Consider the following 22,331-nt stretch of genomic DNA (forward strand, 5'->3'; position numbering starts at 1 on the left):
GTCAATGTAAGGGTGGGGTCATCTATGATAGCACGAGGGTTAAGCAGATGGAAGTGAACACGTCTTACCCCGACATCAGCTTGAAAGTGGAGTCCAGGGCTGTGGTGTAGGTGGACACCAGGATGGCATCAAAGTAGCAAGGGACGAGGTAGCGTGGGATGTGCTTCAGATAGTCAAACATGGCCCCCAGCCACTGGCCCACCTGCCAACAGCGCCACAGAGCCTCAACAACCAAAGATGCTTCACACACATTTCTCTGAGGTCTTTAAAAGCCACCCAGCTAAAAATCTGATGGCGTTTAGCCATCTGCAACCTGAGTAACACAAGCATCCGAGTCACCAGAGCCTGACCTGTGACAGCGGCCCGTCTCGGTTAATCAGCCTTTTGAAGACATAGTCGCTCAGCCAGTCTCCCTCTCTGAGGTTGGCACATAAAGGATGACCGAGGTCGTTGCTCGAGCGGATGTTCGCCAACACCGACATCAAACCTGTGGACACACAGTCTATGACCTACACTACCCAGAGATCCCTCTGAGAAGACAGACTTTGTTCATGTACCTTGCAGTCCGGCATACTTCAGGCTCTCCCAGCCCGGGATGCTGTAACTTCCTCCTCCATCCTCTTGTTCCTCTGACTCGCAGCGAAACAGCAGGATGTTCATATCTGCCAGAGTCAGCTTGGACATCAGCCTGTGGAACAAGCAGCTTCAGCACCAGCAGCTCTCATCCTCCTTTTCCCAGAACAGAACTTTATCGGAAGGTAAAAGACTAAAACAGTATCATCAACATGACTGCATTAGATGATGTCTGACATTTAAAAAAGAAAACTCACTGTTTAAGAAAAAAAAAAAAAAATCAAGAAGAATCTTCCTTTTTAAGTTTATTTATGTCAATTATTACAGTCTCTAATAAAACTGTAATACATTCTGACTTAATCAAGTCAACCTCATTTACATTTCCCAATATTATTATTTCTAATGGACAGTTTTGCAGCCATAAAGCAGTTTTCTTCCGTTTGTTTTTATTAGCATAACGTATGGAAGAGTTAAAATCTTTACTGGGATGGTTTTTCAATGAGAGTCCAACCAAAACACTTTATGTTTGTTCCAGATAGTCAGAAATGATCTAAAATAAATGTTTTACAGTCCAGTTTTTGACCAGTGGATTCTGTACACGTGTGTTTTCCTGTTTGGTTTCTTTAGACGTACAGGTGAAGAGATGCACACCGGTCTACCATGCTGCACTTCATCACTCAACATCAGAAACTGCTTCTGAAGGTCAAAGTATCTCTGCTCTTTCAGGCTTCAGTTCAAACCAACAGAAGAACGGGTTTGTCTCTCAGCATTAGTGAAATTCTTCCCAACCGGCAAAGAAAGTTCATGTCTTATTTTTTTTTACTTGTTCTGTCCAACAGCTGAGCAAACAGATGAGAGCTGAAGGCCTTTTGTGTTGGACAGGTTTTATTATCACAAAAAAAGGTTATATATCTTGGAAAACCAGTGTGTCAATTTGGATAAACACCTTTTTGTTTTTTATTATTTTTATTTATTTGTTACATTTAGTGTGTGTGGGGAGGGAGAGAGGAAAAATGTGAGGGAGGGCTGGAAGAGAGTAAAAAGGAAGAGAGGTGGAGAAGCAAAGTGAATCATGTCTTTGTTAATTAGAAAGTCAAGGTTGTTCCAAATGGGGGTGAGTTTGCCTGGAAATTATGTGAGGTTGTTTAAGAAAATCCCACCAGCGGTTAGAGATGAGCTGATGTTTAAACTTCTGAAGCATTTGTGATGTTTAATTTTAGAACTGAAAAAAGGTAAATTAGAAATGCAGTAACTGTGATTGACCATTTTAACTGGAGCACTGCTTACAATTCTGACCTAATTAAACAACAAACCTTTATTTTTTCTTTGCAGACCATTGCTCATTTTCACATGTTGTTCATAATTCTATTTTCCAGTGGATAGGTGTTCAATAACTCCAAATGTCAAGAGTATAAATCCCAATCCTTTTCAGATTAGGTGTAGACATTAGGGGGAATACTCACTGAGCCAGGGGCTTCTGCAGAGCCGGAGGCGGGTTTTCATCTGGCACACTGCCCCTCTTGTACTTTGGGCTGAACTGGGACAGATAATACCTCAAGACTCCTACCAGCTTTTGTGCTTTGGGGTCCAAACTGACCCTGTTGAGCAGAAAAAAGTCTAACCTTTATTCTGTTTTTATTTTGGCTTTTTTGATAAAGGGAGGAGTCCCATCACAACATAAAAACCATGAAAGGATTCAGCAGGTTGAGGTTACCACCTTAACTGTCATGGAATGAATGTCACTAGCACCTAAGCACCTGTGCATGCTGGGTTTTTACCATAGTTCAGTTAAAAGAATGTAGATCTAATAACAGGTACGAGAAGATAATAATTTTACTTTATTTATCCCACAATGGGGACATTCTTTCTCCGAATTTGACCCCTCCCCTGGGGGGAGCGGTAAACTGCAGGCTGGCCGCGCTCGGGGGGCGACAGCTGGCTGGGGAGAGCGGGGATCGATCCGCCAACCCTTCGGTTGTTGGACAACCTACTCTACTGCCTGAGCTAAACTGCTTCACTTCACAAAGATGCTACACTGAATGTCTTCACTGTGACATTCAGAGCAGGGACCAGAAATCACTTCAGCACCACGGTCAGCGCCCGCCGCGGGCCCCTCACAAAGTTTTGCTCTGATTTAACAGACAGATTCCCCTTGGGGGAGGAGACACGACCCGTCTTCCCCCAAGGGGAAGCCCCGTGAGAGACCCGACATCCACACAGAGGGGAGTAGGAGACCCCCAACTCAGTCTAGACTGCTTGAGTGGTGAAAAATCGGCTGATTTATGTTCCCATCACACAATACGCCAATCGTGCACGATCCGTGTGTGATTATTGCACTTTTTACATGCAATTCATTAGTGATTCGAGCATCAATTACATAATCTGAATGTGATATACAGATGTTAAAGTTATACATCAGTATTACATGAACGAAAAGTCCATTAGACATACCTGGAACGGTCATGGAAAGACACAAATTTGTGTCTCACAAAAATCATGCACAACTGTGTAAGATTTATGTAGTAATTGTGTATAAACTACGTAAAATACGTGTAAAATGCGTAATTTTCAACCGACCAAAAATTCTGAACAGCTCAAAACCGAATTCATGTAAAGAGTCGTCAGCCGAAACCCTCGAGGGACATCTGTGCACATCGACGAACACAAGAAACACGTATGAATGACGAAAATCACGCACAGATCACGAAAGACTAAAAGTTCATACGTGGAAAATGCACAAATGTAAGTAGTGGCGGTGTGGCACAGCCTTGAAACAAGGCGTTCAGCTTTAGCTGAAAGACGTCTCCTTTTGGATAGTCCAGGGTTTGGAGCCGCTACAGCTGCTCAGGTGAGAGCCAAGCAGCTGAAAACCTTCTTCAAAGCAACGGCTCCATTTTTCATCTCAGAAAAAAAACGATAGTCTTTCCTAGTGTGTTCCAGGAGAATAAGGACTTTCTTTTCTCAAACTGACGGAACTGATTTGTCTTCACCATCCCCCACACTCAAGTGAGGAGGGCAGGTGGGGCAGTTCTGTTATTGTTTGACTCAAACTTGAGTTATAACCTTTTTAGCATGTGAATGAATGAACAGCCCATCGTTGTCTGTTATCTACCTGAAGGAGATGACGCTGCCAGGTGTCAGCTTCTGGAAATGGATTTCCTGCACAAACTCGGACCGGCCTTTGGACGTGACTCCACTGAGTTTCACCACCGTACTCTGACTGATCTGCAGAATAATGAGAGGAAGCTGTGATTAATCACTGCCACCGTGATTATGGAAGAGTGTGTCTTTGTGTGGGCTCACAAACTGCAAACACAAGCAAACGTTATGATACAGTTACAAAAAAGCACCATTACTATAATAGTTTTATGTATTTCTGTGCCAGTCCTGTGTATTACTGTAACAGTCCTGTGTATTACTGTAATAGTACTGTGTATTACTGTAATAGTCCCGTGTATTACTGTAGTAGTTCCGTGTATTACTATGCAGATCCAAAGCATTTTTACCGGTATATGTTCCTTTATTTCCACGGTGTACTCCAGCATGCCGTTGATGTATTTGGCATCCTCCTTATATGTCCCAGCATTCCTCTCCACCGTTCTTGCCTCCAGAATTATTTCTTCGATTTGTCCTGCAGACACACAGAGGAAGAACGCCTCCTTCATAGAATCTGCCAGATGAGGCCGGTCAAACCGAAAGGCGAGCTGCAGCCTGAACCACTGCCACAGAAACAACAGAGAGGATGGCGTACCCGGTATGAACATGGGGGCAACGTTGCTGTCATACTGGTGGGTTTGGGGCTTCCAGAAGGCTGTTCTGCTCACAGTGACAACAGACTGGTGTGTACTGGGACAGTGACGGGTAATTGCAACAATATCTGCATCCACCTGGTCTACGTAGACCTGAAGACGGTGAGAAGACAGTGAGGTTGGTTTAAAACCACAAGCACAAATGCAAGAAGCCGACATTTCAGCTGTGGTGTTTACATGACAAGCAGCAGGAAAGCTGCTTTCAGTGGAATCGTACCTGCACGAATCCCTGTGCTGCTAGTTCCTGATGCAGTTTATTCAGAGCCCGCTTCCCAGCAATGATGCCAGTCTGGGGTCCAACTTCCCCAGTGGAGGAGGGGGCTGCTGCGGGGTTCCACTTGGGGTACAACCTCTCCTCTTTGACCACAGATATCTGTAATCCACACAAACAAGCAGCTACATCCATGTTCTGATGTGAACAGTCCCACCTGAATGTGGAAGACATCCTGCTTCATGGGAACAAAAGGACTGGAAGGAAGTCGCCTGTCCAGGTGCTCATCAGCACTTCAACACTGATCCAAGTGCTTCCATTAACAAGAAAGACCAACCCGGGTCATGATGCTTTGACATTTACATAAACAGGTCGTTAAATGCTGAAAGAAGGAGGAACTCGCTGCCAACGAAGACGGGAACTCAGAAAACCCCAAACGGCTCTGTGCAGCCTGACCCTGGCCCTGCTGCTAAGCTACCAAAGAGAACTACTGTGTTCCTTCAGCAGGACAGGAACACCTCAGAGTCCTCGTTTTGTCTGCTTTTACGCTCCCACTGCTTTCACTCAAACTCTCCAACACACGTGTGGACTGATCCACGGCTGCATCCTAAAAGCAGCGTCCCTTTCTTCAAAAGTCGGTCCAGCTGTCCCAACAGCTGACATGTCCCTGCAGCAGCGTCTCTCCTTTAGCCACATTGAGGCACAGACTGTCTCACAGAGGGAAGCCGGTGAGTCCAGTCATCTCAGACTGAGTTTGTGGCTAATCAACTAAAAGTTCAATAAGGAGAAGTCAAACAAATATTACAAATCTAACAAATGCTATAACCAAGTATAAACAGTAAAATGAAAACTTTGAGTCTGCTAGTGGCTAATTTACAAAGATGTCCATAATTCTGTTGATGGCAACTGAAGCGAGACGTTTGAAATGACCTGATGAGGCACCAGTTCATCATATCCTCGGGTGGAGCCGGTGGCACAGCAGGCCATGGAGACGATGGCAGAAGAGGGTAAAGAGTCCAGAACGGAGCGTAGCTGCAAAGACACAGGGGTTCAGAGAAGCAAAGGGAATCGGACTGGAAAAGGCAGAGTCCACAGACTCACCTGTATGGGACACTCGTTATCATGGGTGACATCCAGAAACATTGCATGGGCGATAGAGGGCACCAGAGGGCGGAGGCTGGGCTGAACGAAGGCACCGACCGGCTCTCCTCCATAGCGGTAAACCAGCCGGCCTTCCTCGTGGCTGTCATGTGCAGACATGGCCTCTGTGAAGGGGGGAGAGGGGCTTCTGTGATCCCTTTCTAGACCAGCAACTGAACCTTTCTGATAGTGTCATCTGTAGCGATGCAGGACAACATTTGGGAGACGTCGCTTGTATCCCTGCAGTCTGATGCATTTAGAGTTTTCTTTCTCCACAGCATCTGCCATGCAGCAATCACAGAACGAGTGTGTGTCTTTGTGTGCAAGTGTTACAGATGAGGGTATTTATGGTGTAGTTTTGCAGAGTACTGCACCTCTTATCAGCGATGTGATCCCAAGCTTGGTGACAAAGATGTTGTCGAGCTCCTCGCTGCCAGTAAACAATTCGGCCACCACATACAGGTTAGGACACACCCCTCGGGCCACACCTAGCATGGACTGAAAAGCCACAGAAAGGGAGGGCGGACGGAGGATAGCCAGTGTTTGGGGGGTTGCAGGCAGTTAATGAAGGGCCTCAGAGCAACCACACCATGCAGTGGAGGAATGAAACGGTAGAGATGGGGAGAAGAGTGTGTGCGAGGAAGAAAGAGACAGAGAGACAGACAGCACAGTTAGACACGAGCATGTACCTCGTATAAGACTGCTGAGTCCCAGTTGGTTGACAAACACGTTGTCAATGCGCTCGCTGCCCGTGAACAGCTCAGCGATCACATACAGGTTGGGTCTAACCTCTCGGGCTGCATCTAACATGGCCTGAACCAGACGGGACAACAGCAGCACACACAGGGAGAGAAGAACAGCAGCTGCAACAGTTTGACCTCATGTTTTTCAGAGTCCATGACTCTGTTCTGATGCCGTTCCAGCATTCTGGAATTCAGACTGGTCCCATCCCAGCCGTCCTGTTCCGTTTTCACTGTTACTGAAAGCATGTCAGTTAGGATGCAGACCCGTCATCAGTGAGGCGTTCATGGGCTGGTTCTGGTAGTCGCCATTTAAGAAAACGCCAACCTAAAGCTGCGTTCACACTGGACGCCATACACACATTCATCCTGGCTGCCTGTGCGTCGCCATGTGGCAAATTCGCTACTCGACACCTGTACGAAAAGGTGTTCATAGCTCAACACCACAGCCGCGTGTGGGAGGAGCTACGGCCATATATTTTTAGCCTGATTGCTACCTGGAGCGGAGTCTGTGTTTATTTCATTCACAATGCATGAATGACCCGGATGATGTTTAGACCCGGTTTATTCATTTTGCAGAGTTCTGCAAAAGCAGCGGTAATCACGTCTCTGTCTTCAAGACATCATTCAGAGACTCTTCCGGAACGGTGAGCTTCATTCCTGCTGCAACTGAATGGCGGCCGCTTCCGCAGTGTTTCTGTCTCTCTGTGACCCAGTTTGAAGGCTTACTGTCCCCCATAACCCGAGAGGGGAAAATAAAAACAAGAAGAAAATCTGGGGACCTCTGTTATATTTGTCTCGATGAAAATAAGAAGAATATCACAAAGTTCAGACGACCAGAGCAGGGCCTGAATTTTGAGATATTCTTCTTATTTCCACCCAACAGTAGCCAGAACCGGATCCAGCAACCCTGCCCCCACCGAGAGGGATGGATGGATGGACAGACAGCTGGATGGACGGACAGATGGAACTTTCGAACGAGAACCCACATCAATCTGCCATATTGAATTTTTAACTTCACTTTCTGATCGAGTCACTGAAAACGCCACGTGCCCAAACCTGACCAGAGTACCCGATTGGTTGACACGACAACCTCACCAAAGTTCAAGTATTTGAATTCTCACTGGGACGCCCAAATCAGCTGGACCGCTGCGCCGAGCCCGTCGCTCAGGACCTCAGATCACACCTGTACTACTGACCTAACATTGAAACTGGCCTGTCTTGACGAATCGCGTTCGGCGTGAACGTTACTGGGAGTTCCAGGTTCTTCCCCGATAAGGAACCTGCCCAAACTTTGCATGATAAGTTGGTGTTTAAAGACGCACCTCGGCGACATGCAACGGTGTAGAGTGGCAGTTGTCCAGCCGGACTCCATGGAAGTGTTTGGCTGTGATCTCAGTGTACGTCTTCATGTGTTCCCACAGGTAGGGACAGTCTTCAGGTCCGTTACCATAGCGCAGTTTGACGCTGTCGCCCCAGCAGACCAGCTCACGCCGCAGGTACACGTTGGAGCCTGCCCACAATGATCCATCAAAGCTTTGCATTGCCTAGAAGAGGTTGTGCAACTGCAGCGATGGCGTCGATCAGCACGCTGATGTTTATTGTGTCTACCTGGCTCAGCAAAATTGCGCAGTGGATCATCGTCCATCACCCAACCGTTGTGAGCCAAAAAGTGCTGCATCTTATCTGGTTGGTCCAGAAGCTGCATCTCCTCCTCCAGAGTCATGTCCTCATATGGATAGGTGAAATACCTTAGAAGAAAACCAAAAGGTCATCCACCAACACCCAGCCGTGGCTGGGAGAGCGACTCCCCCATGAGCACTGCAGGTACTCACTGAGGGTCATTCTAGTGTGTTAACAACAGAAAACCTCTAAATGTTAAAAAGCTGAACTGAATTCTTCAATATTAATCCATGTTATCTGTGAATTGATATGTTTGTAGAATTCCTGCTGGAGTTTCCATTTTTTTCTATTTTACCCGTCATTTAAAGCTAAACTTCAGCTGCACTTTGGAAGTGATCCAGAAACCAGCTCAGCTGCTTCACTTTCAAAACACTGCAAAAACATTTTTTTTTACATTTTTTACGATCCAACCGAACACCTGAATCTCAAGAGCAATGTTCTGTTTCCATCAGAGTCGTGCACTCGGAGTTACTTCCAGGACGGCATGTCTCTGCTCCTGACAAAAAAGGTTCAGCTGGATGAAGCTTAGGGTTCACAGGGGTTTTTTCACACACGGTGGTATCTGGGGATAACCTTGTACTCTTCCTGGTGTTGAACGCAGTGTAGCAGAACAGAAACCTCCACTATGTTTGACACTACAGACAATCTACCGCCCTCAGTGTGCTTTCATTATTACGTCTGTTCATGAAGAATGGAGCCAGTCTTCCCAAAACCTTCTGTATTGTCTCACATGCCTAAAGGTTTGTGGATTGTCAGTATCGATTTGTGGCAACGTTCCGGTTTTTTTTTCTTGTTTACTTTCAGCCATCGTCTTACGTGAAGAAAGCAAATTCATCGGTCATCGGTTTTCTTCTCGTGGCTGCATCAGGGAGGTTCTGTAAAGCTTTACATTCTGAACGTGGCGAGCAGCTGTGGTCGCCTTAAATGTTCATGTTCGCATGAAATCTGTAATATTTTTAAAACAGACCGACTTGTGATCTAATCTAAAGACACATTTTAGAGAAAGACAGACTTTAGCTGAACATGGACCTCAACAATCTCTGGATGATCTTTTCCAATCTTTCATTTTTACTTTTCATAACATCCATTGATTTCAGGGATCCATGTAGGTTTCCCTGTAACAAAAAGGGCACAAACAGTCTGCATGTTGTCTAAAACACGGTTTGCAGTTTTATCATACGGTTGACATATTTAGGATGGAAAAACATGTGTTTCCGATCAAACCACTCAGCTTCCCTGTGAGCCATTACCTGGTAACTAAAGGATGTCTTCTGCTAACAGGACCCAGTTTGGGGCCGTGGTCAGCCAGGCGTTCGTACACCACATTTCCAACAACACAGTTAACTGCCTGATGAGACACAGAAGAAGAAGAAAACGTTGGTTTTCTGAGATGCTCCAGGAACCAGGCTTAGGAACAGATAGAAGAGCATTCTGTCAGTGACGGTGGTGTGAGGATGTTTCCAGCATTTCTCCTGCCATAACTACATCCACATGTGAGATGTTTGGCAGGAGACGATGATTATGGAGAATTACCTGCTCCTGATGCTGATGCACAATGTGCTTCTGCTCGTCATTCAGCTCATTCAGTCTCTGTCTCAGCCAACCACAGCACTCCTCGATGTGGTGGGGGGAAGAGCTGTGGAGGACACGACACCATCTCAGTTTGGGACGTCACACATACACTTCATGGGGTTTTACCCAAATCCTAGTGAAGCAACTGAAGACAGATCAGAGCTGAAGGCCTCGTGTGTTTCTGTTACAATAGGAGGTCAATCTTTCCACATGCGAGGTGTATATTTGTTTAAACTGCTTTTGGATTTGAGGCTAAACTCTTTTTGCATTAATTATGTTTGCATAGATTTCTTGTTGGTAAAAAGAGGAGAGAGGGATGCTAGAGCTGGGGGATAAGGATGCAAAAGAAAGAAGAGAAAAAAAGAGGGCGGAGGATGATTAAAGGAGGGGGGTGTAGAATCACAAAGCAGTTACAGTTACTGTCACTGCAGTGATAAATCTAAAAGGGGCGTGGCCTGTCCACACATACGCGAACTTTACAGACCTAATGGCTCCAAAGATCTTCACACACAAACAGGTAAACATGGACCCACACCCACAATTCATTCTGTCACACATACTATTAGTGCAAAGGTGAGTTAACACCACACCCCCCCCCCCCCACACACACACACACACACACCATGACCCCTCTCCAATGCAGCAGTGGTCCGAGGCCCCCCCAGACACCCCCACAGGATAGCAGATCAATGGAACCCACCCACCGAGCGACCCACCTAGAACAAGACTGGCAGAACTGCCACAGGGGGCCCCCCCAACACCAGAGAACTGGGGGCCCAGGAGCACAGAGGATGCAAGCTCCAGCCCAGCCAGAGAACAGCCCTGCCGACACACCAGGGGACCCCCAGCCCCAGACAAACATGGAGTTCTGTGTAACCCCCCACCCTAAAACCAGGCATGAACCAGGCCCTAGTCCATGCCTGGGGTTGGGGGGCCTTCGACATCCCTGCTTGCCAACTGTTATGTCCATGTTTAAGATGCAATTAAAACCAAAAGGGAGGGGCACAAAGCTGTGCCGCAACCAATAGCATGAGGACCACTGCCAGGTAGCCCCACCCCCAAAGGGCATTGCAGATCGATCCCCTCCCCTTACACCCTAATGTCCCTTTTTTCTCTACACTTTTACTTTGAAAAGGAGAAGCTTCTCCGACACTTAAAGTTAGCCGTCAGGTGTGTGATAATTCTTTTACAGTCTCTGGCATGACGGCCTGGATTTGAACTCTCGACCTTCCATTCTCGGGGGAGACACTATCCCACTGTAGTTCAAATCCAACATTCTTCTCCATTTTGCAGTGATGAGTACAAGATTGCGAGTACTCGGATACTGGTTACCTCCATGTTCTGTGTGAAAGCAGCCTCAACGCCAGGCTTGCTGGAGTCGCTTTTCTTCCAAAAGTGCGACTTATACTTCAGTGCTATTAAATGATTTTTCCATCTTTATTTTGCATTTTTTGGCAGCTACGACTTATACTCCAGAGCTGTATAGTCCAACAAACATAGTAACTTTAAACTTCTCACCTGTGAGGTACAAATGTTTCCAGAGCAGAGTCCATGTCCACTGTGTTTCCATAGCGACGGTACTGGGGGTCTTGAATTATGCTGAGGCCTTTTTTCCCTCCGCTCTTACTTTGGTCTGGCTTGAAGCCTAACAAATCATGACACAAATCTCACATAAACGCTTTTGAAAGTCATGAACTTCAGGTTTGACTGAGCTCTGTCAGATTCCTCAGTTGGTTTCTTTGCCCAGACTGAAGTAAATCTGAAATTAGGGTTGTGTTGCACACTAAATTGTGTCTTGATCTAGAGAAATAGATGTAAGAAAACTATGCTCTCATTTTTCTGTCTCCCTAAATTTGCTTTTTTCTTTCAGGAAAACAGAGTTTTGTAAACTGTCACAAGACGACTTAGAATGCAAATTTCCTGGTTGTTTCAAGAATTTCCAAAACTAAAATAGAAGGTAGAGCCCAAGAACGCCCAGCTACCTAAAAGAACCTTTGGGCGTGAGAGGTCAATAGATTTTCCCCCAATATGTCCACTATCAAAGCAAATTTGATAACTGTCCATAAAATTATAGGGATGTTAGCATTTAGCAAGACATTATATCGCTAAAGCTTTGTTCTTTCCATTTCAGAGCCCCAACAGTCATTGATCTGTGGTTGAACAGTGATAAATGTCATCTGAAGGGGGTTACAAACCCTTTTGCAGCTGCACTCTGAATTGCTCCACAGCCAGTTCCACTTTAACCTGGAAGAACTCCCACAGCTTGATCCGAGGAACCACATCCTGCCAGAACACGCCACGGATGGCCTGACTCAGAAACACAGGACGGAAACAGCGTTCCATTAGAAAGAGCTGGAACAAAAGGCAGGGACTCGGCCACATCTCACAGATCTCCACTCCTTTATCAGCTGCTCATTTGAACACAGACAATAGTCTGGAGGAGAAAAATGGTCAAAGGATGTTTTTCTGCAGAAGGTGAGCTTGTTTGTCCTTTCAGCTGCTGCCACAGTGGCATTTCTTTGTCTTTTCCAGAGCTCAGCCGCCTTTAAGGTCAAACAGCTACATTGAAAAACCTCTGAATGACAGAACAGAGCGCTTTGTTCTGCTTTGGCAGCATCGTATCGGTTACCCAACGTTTACTACCTTCAGACGACAGGCTGCCCCGCTTCAGACAGTCCAGTCCCTGAACAGGTCTCAGTACTCACATTGAGATGGCTCTCATCGGTGATGTCAGCAGGAAGTCCCTTGTCTTTGTAGCGGCCCTCTGCCACCTCGGTGGTTAAATGCCAGAGAGCTCTGTCCAGGACCCAGGCGGGGCGCAGGTGAGGAGAGTTTAGCAGGTTATAGCCACACTCTGGATGTTCTTTTATCCACACACTGTTTGCAGCTGAACAAAACACAGAAATGGTGGAGCATTTCATGAACACTGTTAATTAATGGAGGTATTTTTCAGTTACCACGAGGCAAAATGCACTTTAGATTAAATAGTTCAGGAAAGTTTAGCCAACAGTCCTTTAGCAAGAAGCTTTAGGAGTGAGTGAGGTAAAACCGATCAAGTTTCTTCAGCAATTTCATATCTTGAGGATGGTTTGTGGAGACCTGCCGTCAGCCCAGCAGTCAGTAAATCAAGCCTCTCTGCAACCTTTTAAGACTTTCACAGCAGCTCATTTACAGCACTAGCTTTTCTAGGAGGAGATTTTAAACCAGCATTTGCTTCTGTGAACTCCTGACAGTTACAAAAGATTCAAATGCATCCATCAACACGATTATGTCCCTTTTTAAAAATGCAGAATGTATTCATGGTAGTCTGAGGAGCCGCTGGATAACTCAGATGGTAAGGTGCAGGACTGGCACATGGGAAATCAGAGTTCAATTCCCAGGGAGGTGCAATGATCTACATCTAGTGTGGGTCCTTGAGCCCCACTGCAGAGCATTCCACATTAAAAATGATGCTAATTGTATTCAAGTGTCAAAAAGATCAAAGTCTTTGGTTTTCAATGAAACTTATGGATGATATTGTGTCTCTGGGCTCTTTGGATCTCAGACTCCTGTGATAATTAGTTTGCAGGTCAGTTCAATTCAGGAAAAACTACTAAAGGAAGGACGTTCCACATTATTTAGCAGACCAACATTTTCAACAAATATGGGGAAAAAAAGGATCTCTGCTGCTGAAAAGCCTGAACAAGTTATAAAACCTCTGACGATTCAGGAAAACATTAGCGTGATCATCGTCCTATGAAGAGATTTGTGGCTGATTCAGAGACACGCGGGTCGGTGCAGATGAAGACAGAATGAGTTTGGTTTCTGACAGACAAATCCATCAGACTAAAGTGGCTGAAATACCATTCAAAGCAGAAAGAACATGTTTGAAGCTGCTTCTAGGGGTTATACAATTCAAGGTGGTTTACAGACTGCATTGGTCCAAAGTAAAGCTAGCTAAAATCAAACCAGACCTTAATGCTAATTGTGATCGATGTGAAATGGAACCAGGTACACTGTCACATATGTTTTGGTTTTGTCCGACACTGGGGGCCTTCTGGAACAACAATTTTCAACTTCTTTCTGATGCATTGGGGACACACATTGTTCCTGAGGCCTCAATTGCGATATTTGGTGTATCAGAGTTCTCCCTGCGGCTTCCTAGTGAATCCAAAAGTGTAATCGCTTTCACTACACTTCTGGCCAGAAGGCTAATCCTCCTACACTGGAAAAACAAACAACCCCCTACTTTTAGGAAATATCTTGTTGATCTTATGTGCCATCTTACCTTAGAAAAAAAAATCAGATTTTCAATGAAGGGTTGTACTGCAGGGTTTTTTTTAATGTCTGGCAGCTAGTTCAGAGCAAGATCAAAGATTTTGATCCATCGCTTCTTTCTGAGGGGTAACAGTGTTACTCCAGTCAGTAAAATTCTTGTATATTGTATTGAATATTTTTTCTTTTATGGTGCAACAGGGTGGGTTTGTTTGTTTGGGGTATAAAAAAAATGTTTGAATGTCTTTTACACTCTATATGTTGCTGAATACTCAGATAAAAGTAAACTTGGATTAAAAATAAAAGGAACCTGACCTATGAAGATGTTTTTGATTGGAAAAGCTTTAGATATCAGAAACTTGGTATAAGTTAAAGGGTTAACAGGACATTAACCAAATAAAGTAATCTAACAACAACCAGGATTGACCAAGAGGATTTATTCTGAAGGAGTCTTCTATGTGGTCTGACCTGTATGAATAGAGCAATAGACATAACAGTCGTCTGAACTCACCTGTGTGGTTGTACACCACATCAGTAATGCACAGCATATTCCACTCCGTCCTGAGCTTCTCCACCAAAGCCCCCACATCTTCCCAGCTCCACTTCTGGCCTTCTTTGCTGAAGTCGGGGTTGAAAGTCAGCTGATCAGCTAAGGAGTAACAGGACCGTGACTCTCCTAAAGTCTGCAGAGGAGTGAAGTGGATCATGTTGTAACCTGAAAGAAGAGTACCAGGCACACGCTTAGTAGCTCCTTTAATTTGATGTTCAACTAGTATTCTGGCTGCACAGAACAGATGTTTCAATAAACGTGATCCATCTTAAAAATGTTGCAAATATGTGAAAGCAAAGTTTAGACTTAAAAAATCAAAAGATCAAAACCCTGTCGTTGCTCTCGACCAGGGGCCTCAAACTCAATTTACCTGGGGGCCACTGAAGGCACGGTCTAGCTGAGGGAGGGCCGCAACTTCAACACACACACACACACACACACACACACACACGCAACTTGTGAGTGTCTGCGAGCCAATAAATTTGTATGGAACATGTACCATTAACTATACTCTATCATTAACAGTTTTCTGTACAAAATTTACTAATAAAACTCTCAAAGAAAATAAAATATTCATATAAAAAGATCAATAAGTAAATAAATCAATAATACATTTCTGTTTGTTTAGTCTACTATATCTACTGTTTCTAATTTAAACATCCTTATTAACACAATTCAGTTAACACTGTTGAATTATAACTATTTAACACAAAAGAAGACTTAAATTCTACAGTTCTGTAACCTCCATCAATGTGTCCTTAATCTCCTTAATGTGGTCCGGGGAGGGGGCTGTTAGGTTTCCCTAAATGTTCTTCTGCTTTCATGCCCGGTCAATGTCACGCCCCCAAGAGTCATATACCCCACTGTGATTGGTTGGTTTATCAGCTCTGTACACAACACTGAATAAGTGTCATTCCTACAAACTGGCAGGACGCGTTAACATTAAACTTTCATATTAAGGCGGGGGCCGCAAAATATCATTTTGGGGCTGCACATAGCCTGCAGGCCGTGAGTTTGAGACCCCAGCTGTAGACTCTTTGATCATATCAAAGTTCAACGTCTGAAAGGCCAACTTTATTTTTCCAAACTTCATATTTCGTTCCGCATGTTGCTCCGCATTGATGCGGTAATTTAAAGTTTGTAAAATTGAAGGTGGACAAATCTCGTCAAAGATTTTAAACCAACACCCACCCGACTCCTTCGCCACTTCCAGTCTGTCTGGCCAGTCGTCCAGGAAGCCCAGACACTTGGACAGGTAGGTCTGAATAGTGATGCAGTCTAACGGCAGCACATGGTTGTCTGCCCCAACACGCAGGACTGGGTCAACGACGATGTATCCTCCCCCCAATCTCTCAACGCCTCTGTTGGAAACACAGCAAATTCACACCAAGTCACGGTTTTGTGAAATCAGAGAAAAGTAAGGCAGATTTTCCTAACAGTCTAGAACAGGGCTGCTCATTACGTAGATCGCGATCAACCGGTCAATCGCAAAGGATCGATAATCTATCAAAGATAAATAAACAATAAGTATATTTTTAAAGATCCTTCAGAGAATCTTCATCCTCGGCGTAAAGTAAGTCAGTTGATTGACATGCAGAGCGGCCAATGGACCGTCCTCTGAAACATACGTGTCTCTGTGTTTAACGACACTCAGCGCACTTTGGTTCTTTTCTTCCTGGTGGAGGACCAGTTCGGCCCGCAGGAGCGTTTATTGAAGTCCGGGCCGGTTGGAAGGGAGTCCAAGACAGCCCGCATGCATGTATGTATGTATGACCTGTATGTATGACCTGTATGTATGACCTGTATCTATGACCTGTATGTATGACCTGTATGTATGACCTGTATCTATGACCTGTATGTATGACCTGTATGTATGACCTGTATGTATGACCTCCTAGTGTTTAGATGTGAAACCTAAACTTTTTGCCCGACAAACAGCAAAGAAACACTAGGAATGGTCCACATAGGAACAATGGCAGAAGCAGAAAAACAATAACTGGGACGACAGAAAACCTATGTCAAGTAAACAGGAAAGATGCATACATGTGTGCATTAAAAAAAATGCACACACACACACACAAAAAAGAAAAAGTTTTTCATTGAAAACAAAAAAAGCAGCTTTAATATATATATAATGCATATATAAGTGCATGTATATGTAGTAATTCTATTCTGAAAACAGGAAGCAGTGATGATGGCGTTTCATGCTCCGCTGTAAACCGTGTTGGGGGGCCGTATGACATTTCTAAAGTGCTGCTGGTTTAACCACGGCTGAGCGAACGGCGGTCCCTGCACTCAAGAAGTGTGTCCTTGTGGACGCTGCTGCAGGAGTGGGCTCCGAACCCCCAGGCGGGAACCGTGGACCCGGCAGCAGGCACAGTGGGGGGTCTCCATCTCGCCTTTACCCCTATCCTTAAAGCTACATGACACCTTTGGCCTAACCCACCTAAATGAGACCTCACCAGGTGTGGAATTAAAAGTAAAATCCTTACGCATATCCAAAGTAATACTGATAAGATCCAGCGATCTGGAGCTCCAGAGAGCAGAACTTATCAGAATCATCCTCCCTCCCTGATGGGTAGTTCCACGCCAAAACACGGAAGTTGTTTCGGTTAAAGCGCTGCCCTTCCAGTGGGTAGTTGGTGTGAACGATAACCCTCCGTCCCTGGAGGCTCGGGCCCAAACGGAACTGCAGCTCAAAGCCTGAGGAAACAGAAAAGTTTGTACTTTTGACAGTTTCTTATTTAAAACAAATAAAAAAAAACACAGCCTTGCTTCACCAGAACTGTGTACAATTGTTACACAACAGTTGGGTGTCGAAACACATTGAGAAAGGTTCTTGCGCTTCCTGCAGTGATCAACCTTTTGGCTTTATATTGCAACCAGGACTGTGCACCTGGTTGCAGCAGCAGGACCCCAAAGCATGCAGCTCCTTCAGAGTCAGGACTGTGACAGGCCTGTCTAAATATATATTAGTCCCCTTTAACAGTCAGCTGATGGATCCCTCTCATGTTCAGAGTACTGTAAATGTCAAGTGGCACGCGTCTTTTCAGCCAACACGCATGCACTGCAAGGTGTCTTCATTTTCCTCAGTACATCCATGTGCTGATGCACAGTTTTCAGCAGTCCAGAAGCACCCTCCAAGAATGTGGGCGGGACTAGCGGCATCAGACAGTCAGACCAGAGTCCTCCAGAGGCATTAACCCCAGACAACGTTTACACACGTTTCTGCTCACAAGAACAAATACCAGATAAGGATAACTAAATGGACAATGCTGGAAATCATGCAATCTGCGTGTTCCCTTCTGAAGCCAAAAGTACTGCATTTCATGAACTGTGCACTTTGGACCTCAGCCATACAGACGTCCTTTTTGGAAAAACGCTTGCTTGTAGATGAATTTAGCTGATGCAAAAAGCTAAAAACAGAGAGACAACCTAATACTTCTCCAATTTCTAGAACAGCTTAAACTGCTATGTGAAGGCTAACTGAGCTGAATAAAACTCAAAATAAAAAAAAATACAAAAAGCTAAGTGATCCTGAAAGCAAAACAATGAACAAAATGGGCCTTTAAACTAATCACTCAAATGTTAAACTACTTGATGAAAGCTTAATGATGCATTAATGAGGTTAATAGTTATAACGTTTGGTTTAAAGAATCATAAATACTGGAAAAAAGCTACAAAATATGTTGATATAGAGGTCATGGATGGGCAACTCCAGGCCTCGAGAGCCGCAGCATCGGCATGATTTCCAGATATCCAAGCCCTACACACGACTGATTACCTGGTTCAGGTGTGTCCATCCAATTGGAACATGCCAGAGCAGGCGAACATTCAGGAATGTGCCCGTCACTGATATCGATTTTGCTAACTGTCTTTCAAAACAGTGACGCATCAAAAAGCTGACTGACTCAGTGAAACAGCCTTTTCTACTCAAACCTTGTAAATGAAAGTCTTGTTCTGTGTGAAAAGTTAGACCATTGTTATAAATCTCTAAAAGCTTCAGTTCTTTGTCTAAGGGGGACATGGTAGTGTTACCTTGTTCAAGTCTGAACAGAGTCCTCTCCAAGTTGTCCTTGTCGTTGAGCATCAGAACACGGATCTGCTTCAAGTGCTGAGGTAACATTATGAGAGGATGTCCTCGGGGTAAAAGGCCTGGTCTCCTAGAGGGAAAGAACAGTAAGTTTCAGCAAAGACGTTCTCAATGAACTGCTGTAGAACACAAGGAGTCCTGAAACTCTGAGCTTCCAGAGAATTTTTTACGCTTTAGCAACAAGTTTGTATTCCCAGCACATCTCACCACCTTCCAAACGCCCTTAAGCATCGTTGAGCCCTAAAGTCTCTCAGTCCAATGAGCGTCACACAAAAAGAAAGACGCCTTGAACCCATCGACTGTATATGAGAACCGGACTGGGTGACCCCTCCCCCCAGTGTTCCAAACAGGAAGTGGCTCCAAGAAGCCAAAATCCCACAGACGTCTACAGAGAAACTAACAGCTGTTAGTCATTCTATTGGTCAGTAGAACCGTTCTGGATCCGATACCTTGTTCTTGATCATCCTCTTTTTTTTCACGAATTTTTCATTATTCAAGTTAGAAACTGACCAATCAGATGCCGCAGTAAACCCATGCGGTGCCCACTGGACCCCATCTCAATGTTTGATTGACAGATTCTCCTGAGCCTGCTTTCAGTGGTCGGGGTGTGGCTTTCCAACAAGCTTACTCCTGATTGGTGGACAGTGGTTGTTGCCATAGAAACGTCTACTCAGATTGACTTGGACCAATCTCAGGTTACTAACCCCCCCCCCCCCCCCCCCCCCCCCCCCCACACACACACACACTACAGACTTTCCTTTTAATAGTTTGTTATTTAAGTTTCTTTATTCTTAGATAAATACACACATTTCTTTTAGTTAAAATATAAATTTATTTTTTCCCCACTATTTATTTGTAACACATACCTGTATTTGTTTGGTCGGTTTAACTAATTCAACTTTTTTTGAGTTGCCAGTTGAGTTTTTGTTCTTTTTTCTATGGCACGAAAAGATCAAGTTGTGTGTTTAGTTTTGTCTTTAGTCTTTGTTAAATGTTGTTAGTTTCCCCCCCGTTGTGTCTTTGGGGAGGTCGGTTCGTTTCCGTTTGGTCTGTTCATTTGGATAAGTTAAAGTCAAGTTTGTTGCCCGAGTTCATCATGTTTCAGTTGGCCTCTTTGAAAGGCTCAGTTTGTAAAGTATTTACATTTTTTGAGAAATTTTTTGGATACATTTTCTGTTGTCCTCTTTGGTGGCTCGATCCCTCGCACCCCGTCTGGCTTCATATGGTGGCGTCCGTATTGCGGCAAAGTGGCAACAGGATTGCTTAGTTTCCCTATGGGTGACATCACACTCACTCACTCAGTCAGTCCAGTTCTCGAAAAAGCCAGAGCCATTTGACCCCCGGCCAGACCCCCAGCCCGACACTCTGTTTCAGCTGTTTTTCTGTCCATCAATTTGTAAATGCAGTCGTTTTGAAGATTTAAAAGTGCAGTAAATGCATTCACCTCACCTTTAGTGTTTGTAAAATATTTATTTTCTTTGTAAACCCTTTTTTGGTTTAATCTTTCAGCTGTAGATTACATTAAACACTGATGTCATTATGCTTCTGAAATGAACTCTGTCCAAAGGAAACCGACTGTGGGACAGTGGTCTCGTCCGGCAGAGGGTGGGCAGGTCCACGCCGGTCAGAACCGGTGAAGGGATTCCCAGTCCCTGAACGCATCTCTGTAGAGCATGCGCAGTGCGCGCCTAGACGCGGAAAGGTCAGGAATTCCGAGCTCTTGCTTGGTATCTATTTATAAGAGTCCCATGGTCTCTGGGGTCGTTTGGTCCAGGTGGTTCACACCATTACACAATGTCAGACACGTGCACAGCGACAGGCGCGGGCCAGACAGCGGTGGGCTGCAGAGGCGCGGGGACGCGCTCAGCTGAGGTCGCCCTCTCCAGACTTCGTTCAGAATCATCAAAGTTTTTGGGTTAACTCGGCGAAGCAAAGGTGGAATCGCGTCCAAACCACGTTGCGGTCCAAGTTTCACCTACGAGGACTGTGCTCCACACATCGGCTCACCTCTAGTGACCAAATAAGAGTCATTTCAGCGAACAGGTGGAGCTGATAGGGACGTTTACCGGTGGGCGGCGCCGTTAGATCAACACTCACGTCGCATGCACAACTCTCAGAGTTTAATGCGTATTTCTGCTTTAAAGCGGAACAAATCAGAACAAATTATGTCAAGATGCTCTCGCGCGTTTCTACTAGACATTAGCTGTTTTTGGGTTTTTTTGGGTTGTTGCTGTGATTGTGAAGTTTGTTTAACCCGAATTTAGCAGCTGAAGGGTCAGATAATAAAGGACAACGAGGCAAATGTCAACTAGCTAGCTAGCAGGACCCGAGGAAGGAAGCGCGAGCGTCCCGCGTCTTACCTGTCCGTGCTCCGTGACAACGACAGGAGAACCGTCTGCGGGAGTGCGGCAGTTCCGACTGCGGAGACCTGCGGTGTTTGCAGCAGCTGGGGGGCGTGATTAACCGACTGACTGACAGGCTCTTCTTCTTCTAGTGTTTTTATGGCAGTTGGAAAACTACAGAATGGCGCAGTAGCGCCCCCTGCTGGTGTTGGAGTGTGGATGGAGAGCTGTATTACAACAACCTAAATTCCCCCCAGCAGGTGTGTCTTCATTAAAAACTAGAACAAAAACACAAAAGAGTTCCAGCTTCTTACATTTTATAAATGAATCTTCAGGCTGTTTTCTGACACAGGGTTCTTCTTCTTTGTAGCGGTTGGTGCATAAACCGCCACCACCTGTCTGGCTCCTCCTGCTGCATGTGGGAGGAGCTTCTGTTACACATTTTTCATTTTATTTAAACACGTTTTCTGAAAGCATGCTTAATATTCTCAAAACTATACACACAAATACAAAAACACACTCAATGGGCAAAACCCCTCAAGTCTACTGCAAAATGAAACTTTCCATGTAAAACAAAGTTATTTCCTCTAAAAATGGGATTGTGTTTTCAAATGACACAAACCGATGAGCTTAGTGTTAAACTGTCTTAAAGTTGCCTCTTTCTGCCAAAAAAAGAACCACCCTTCAATCAAGGGATTATAAGCAGCAAAAACATCTTCTTGTACATGAAAACAACTGTCTCAATCATATGAATAGACATTTATAAAAACCAGATGAACATTGATGTGCTAAATGGAAAACCCTATAATGAATGGAAAATTATATAATGAATGGAAAACACTACAATGAAAAGAAAACACAATAATGAATAGAAAACACTACGATGAATGGAAGACATTATGATGAATGGAAAACACTATGAGGAATGGAAAAACTATGAAGAATGGAAGACATTATGATGAATGGAAAACACTATAATAAATGGGAAACACTAAAATGAATGGCAAACACTATGCTGAAGGGAAAACACCATGATGAATGGAAAACACTATAATAAATGGGAAACACTAAAATGAATGGAAATCACCATGATGAATGGAAAACACTAAGATGAATGGAAAACACTACGATGAATGGAAAACACTATAATAAATGGAAAACACTAAGATGAATGGAAAACACTACGATGAATCAAAAAACACAACGATGAATGGAAAACGCTAAAATGAATGGATAACTTAATGATGAATGAAAAACATTGTAATAAATGAATAACACGGAAATGAATGGAAAACACTATGATGGCGAGTTTATTACTTCCTCACTACAGGTCTGACACTAAACTGATCTGTTTATGGTAATAT

General features: G+C 44.6%; 1 protein-coding gene across 2 annotated transcripts in view; it reads right to left on the minus strand.

Annotated features, from left to right (window-relative positions):
• Positions 1–21,200, minus strand: part of agl (amylo-alpha-1, 6-glucosidase, 4-alpha-glucanotransferase) — a 31,984-nt gene extending 10,784 nt beyond the window's left edge. The window contains exons 1-23 of one of the 2 annotated variants that reach the window (XM_004078663.3): positions 20,986–21,200; positions 18,571–18,695; positions 17,025–17,235; positions 15,724–15,893; positions 14,494–14,697; positions 12,434–12,615; positions 11,924–12,035; positions 11,247–11,373; positions 9,690–9,792; positions 9,407–9,504; positions 8,085–8,224; positions 7,799–7,986; positions 6,423–6,546; positions 5,695–5,858; positions 5,524–5,625; positions 4,600–4,755; positions 4,325–4,475; positions 4,080–4,204; positions 3,686–3,798; positions 2,037–2,171; positions 558–688; positions 351–487; positions 69–202 (exon numbers count right to left, since the gene is read on the minus strand). In XM_004078663.3, the coding sequence (XP_004078711.1) occupies positions 69–202; positions 351–487; positions 558–688; positions 2,037–2,171; positions 3,686–3,798; positions 4,080–4,204; positions 4,325–4,475; positions 4,600–4,755; positions 5,524–5,625; positions 5,695–5,858; positions 6,423–6,546; positions 7,799–7,986; positions 8,085–8,224; positions 9,407–9,504; positions 9,690–9,792; positions 11,247–11,373; positions 11,924–12,035; positions 12,434–12,615; positions 14,494–14,697; positions 15,724–15,893; positions 17,025–17,235; positions 18,571–18,658 (3,095 nt within the window). In that variant the 5' untranslated portion in view covers positions 18,659–18,695; positions 20,986–21,200. Of the gene's footprint in view, positions 1–68; positions 203–350; positions 488–557; positions 689–2,036; positions 2,172–3,685; positions 3,799–4,079; positions 4,205–4,324; positions 4,476–4,599; positions 4,756–5,523; positions 5,626–5,694; positions 5,859–6,107; positions 6,232–6,422; positions 6,547–7,798; positions 7,987–8,084; positions 8,225–9,406; positions 9,505–9,689; positions 9,793–11,246; positions 11,374–11,923; positions 12,036–12,433; positions 12,616–14,493; positions 14,698–15,723; positions 15,894–17,024; positions 17,236–18,570; positions 18,696–20,985 lie in introns of both variants that reach the window. The other variant, XM_011486144.3, reaches the window with a different exon arrangement.
• Positions 21,201–22,331: the final 1,131 nt, after the last annotated feature.

Source organism: Oryzias latipes, chromosome 17, assembly GCF_002234675.1.
Source record: "Oryzias latipes chromosome 17, ASM223467v1".
Taxonomy (NCBI): Eukaryota; Metazoa; Chordata; class Actinopteri; order Beloniformes; family Adrianichthyidae; genus Oryzias; species Oryzias latipes.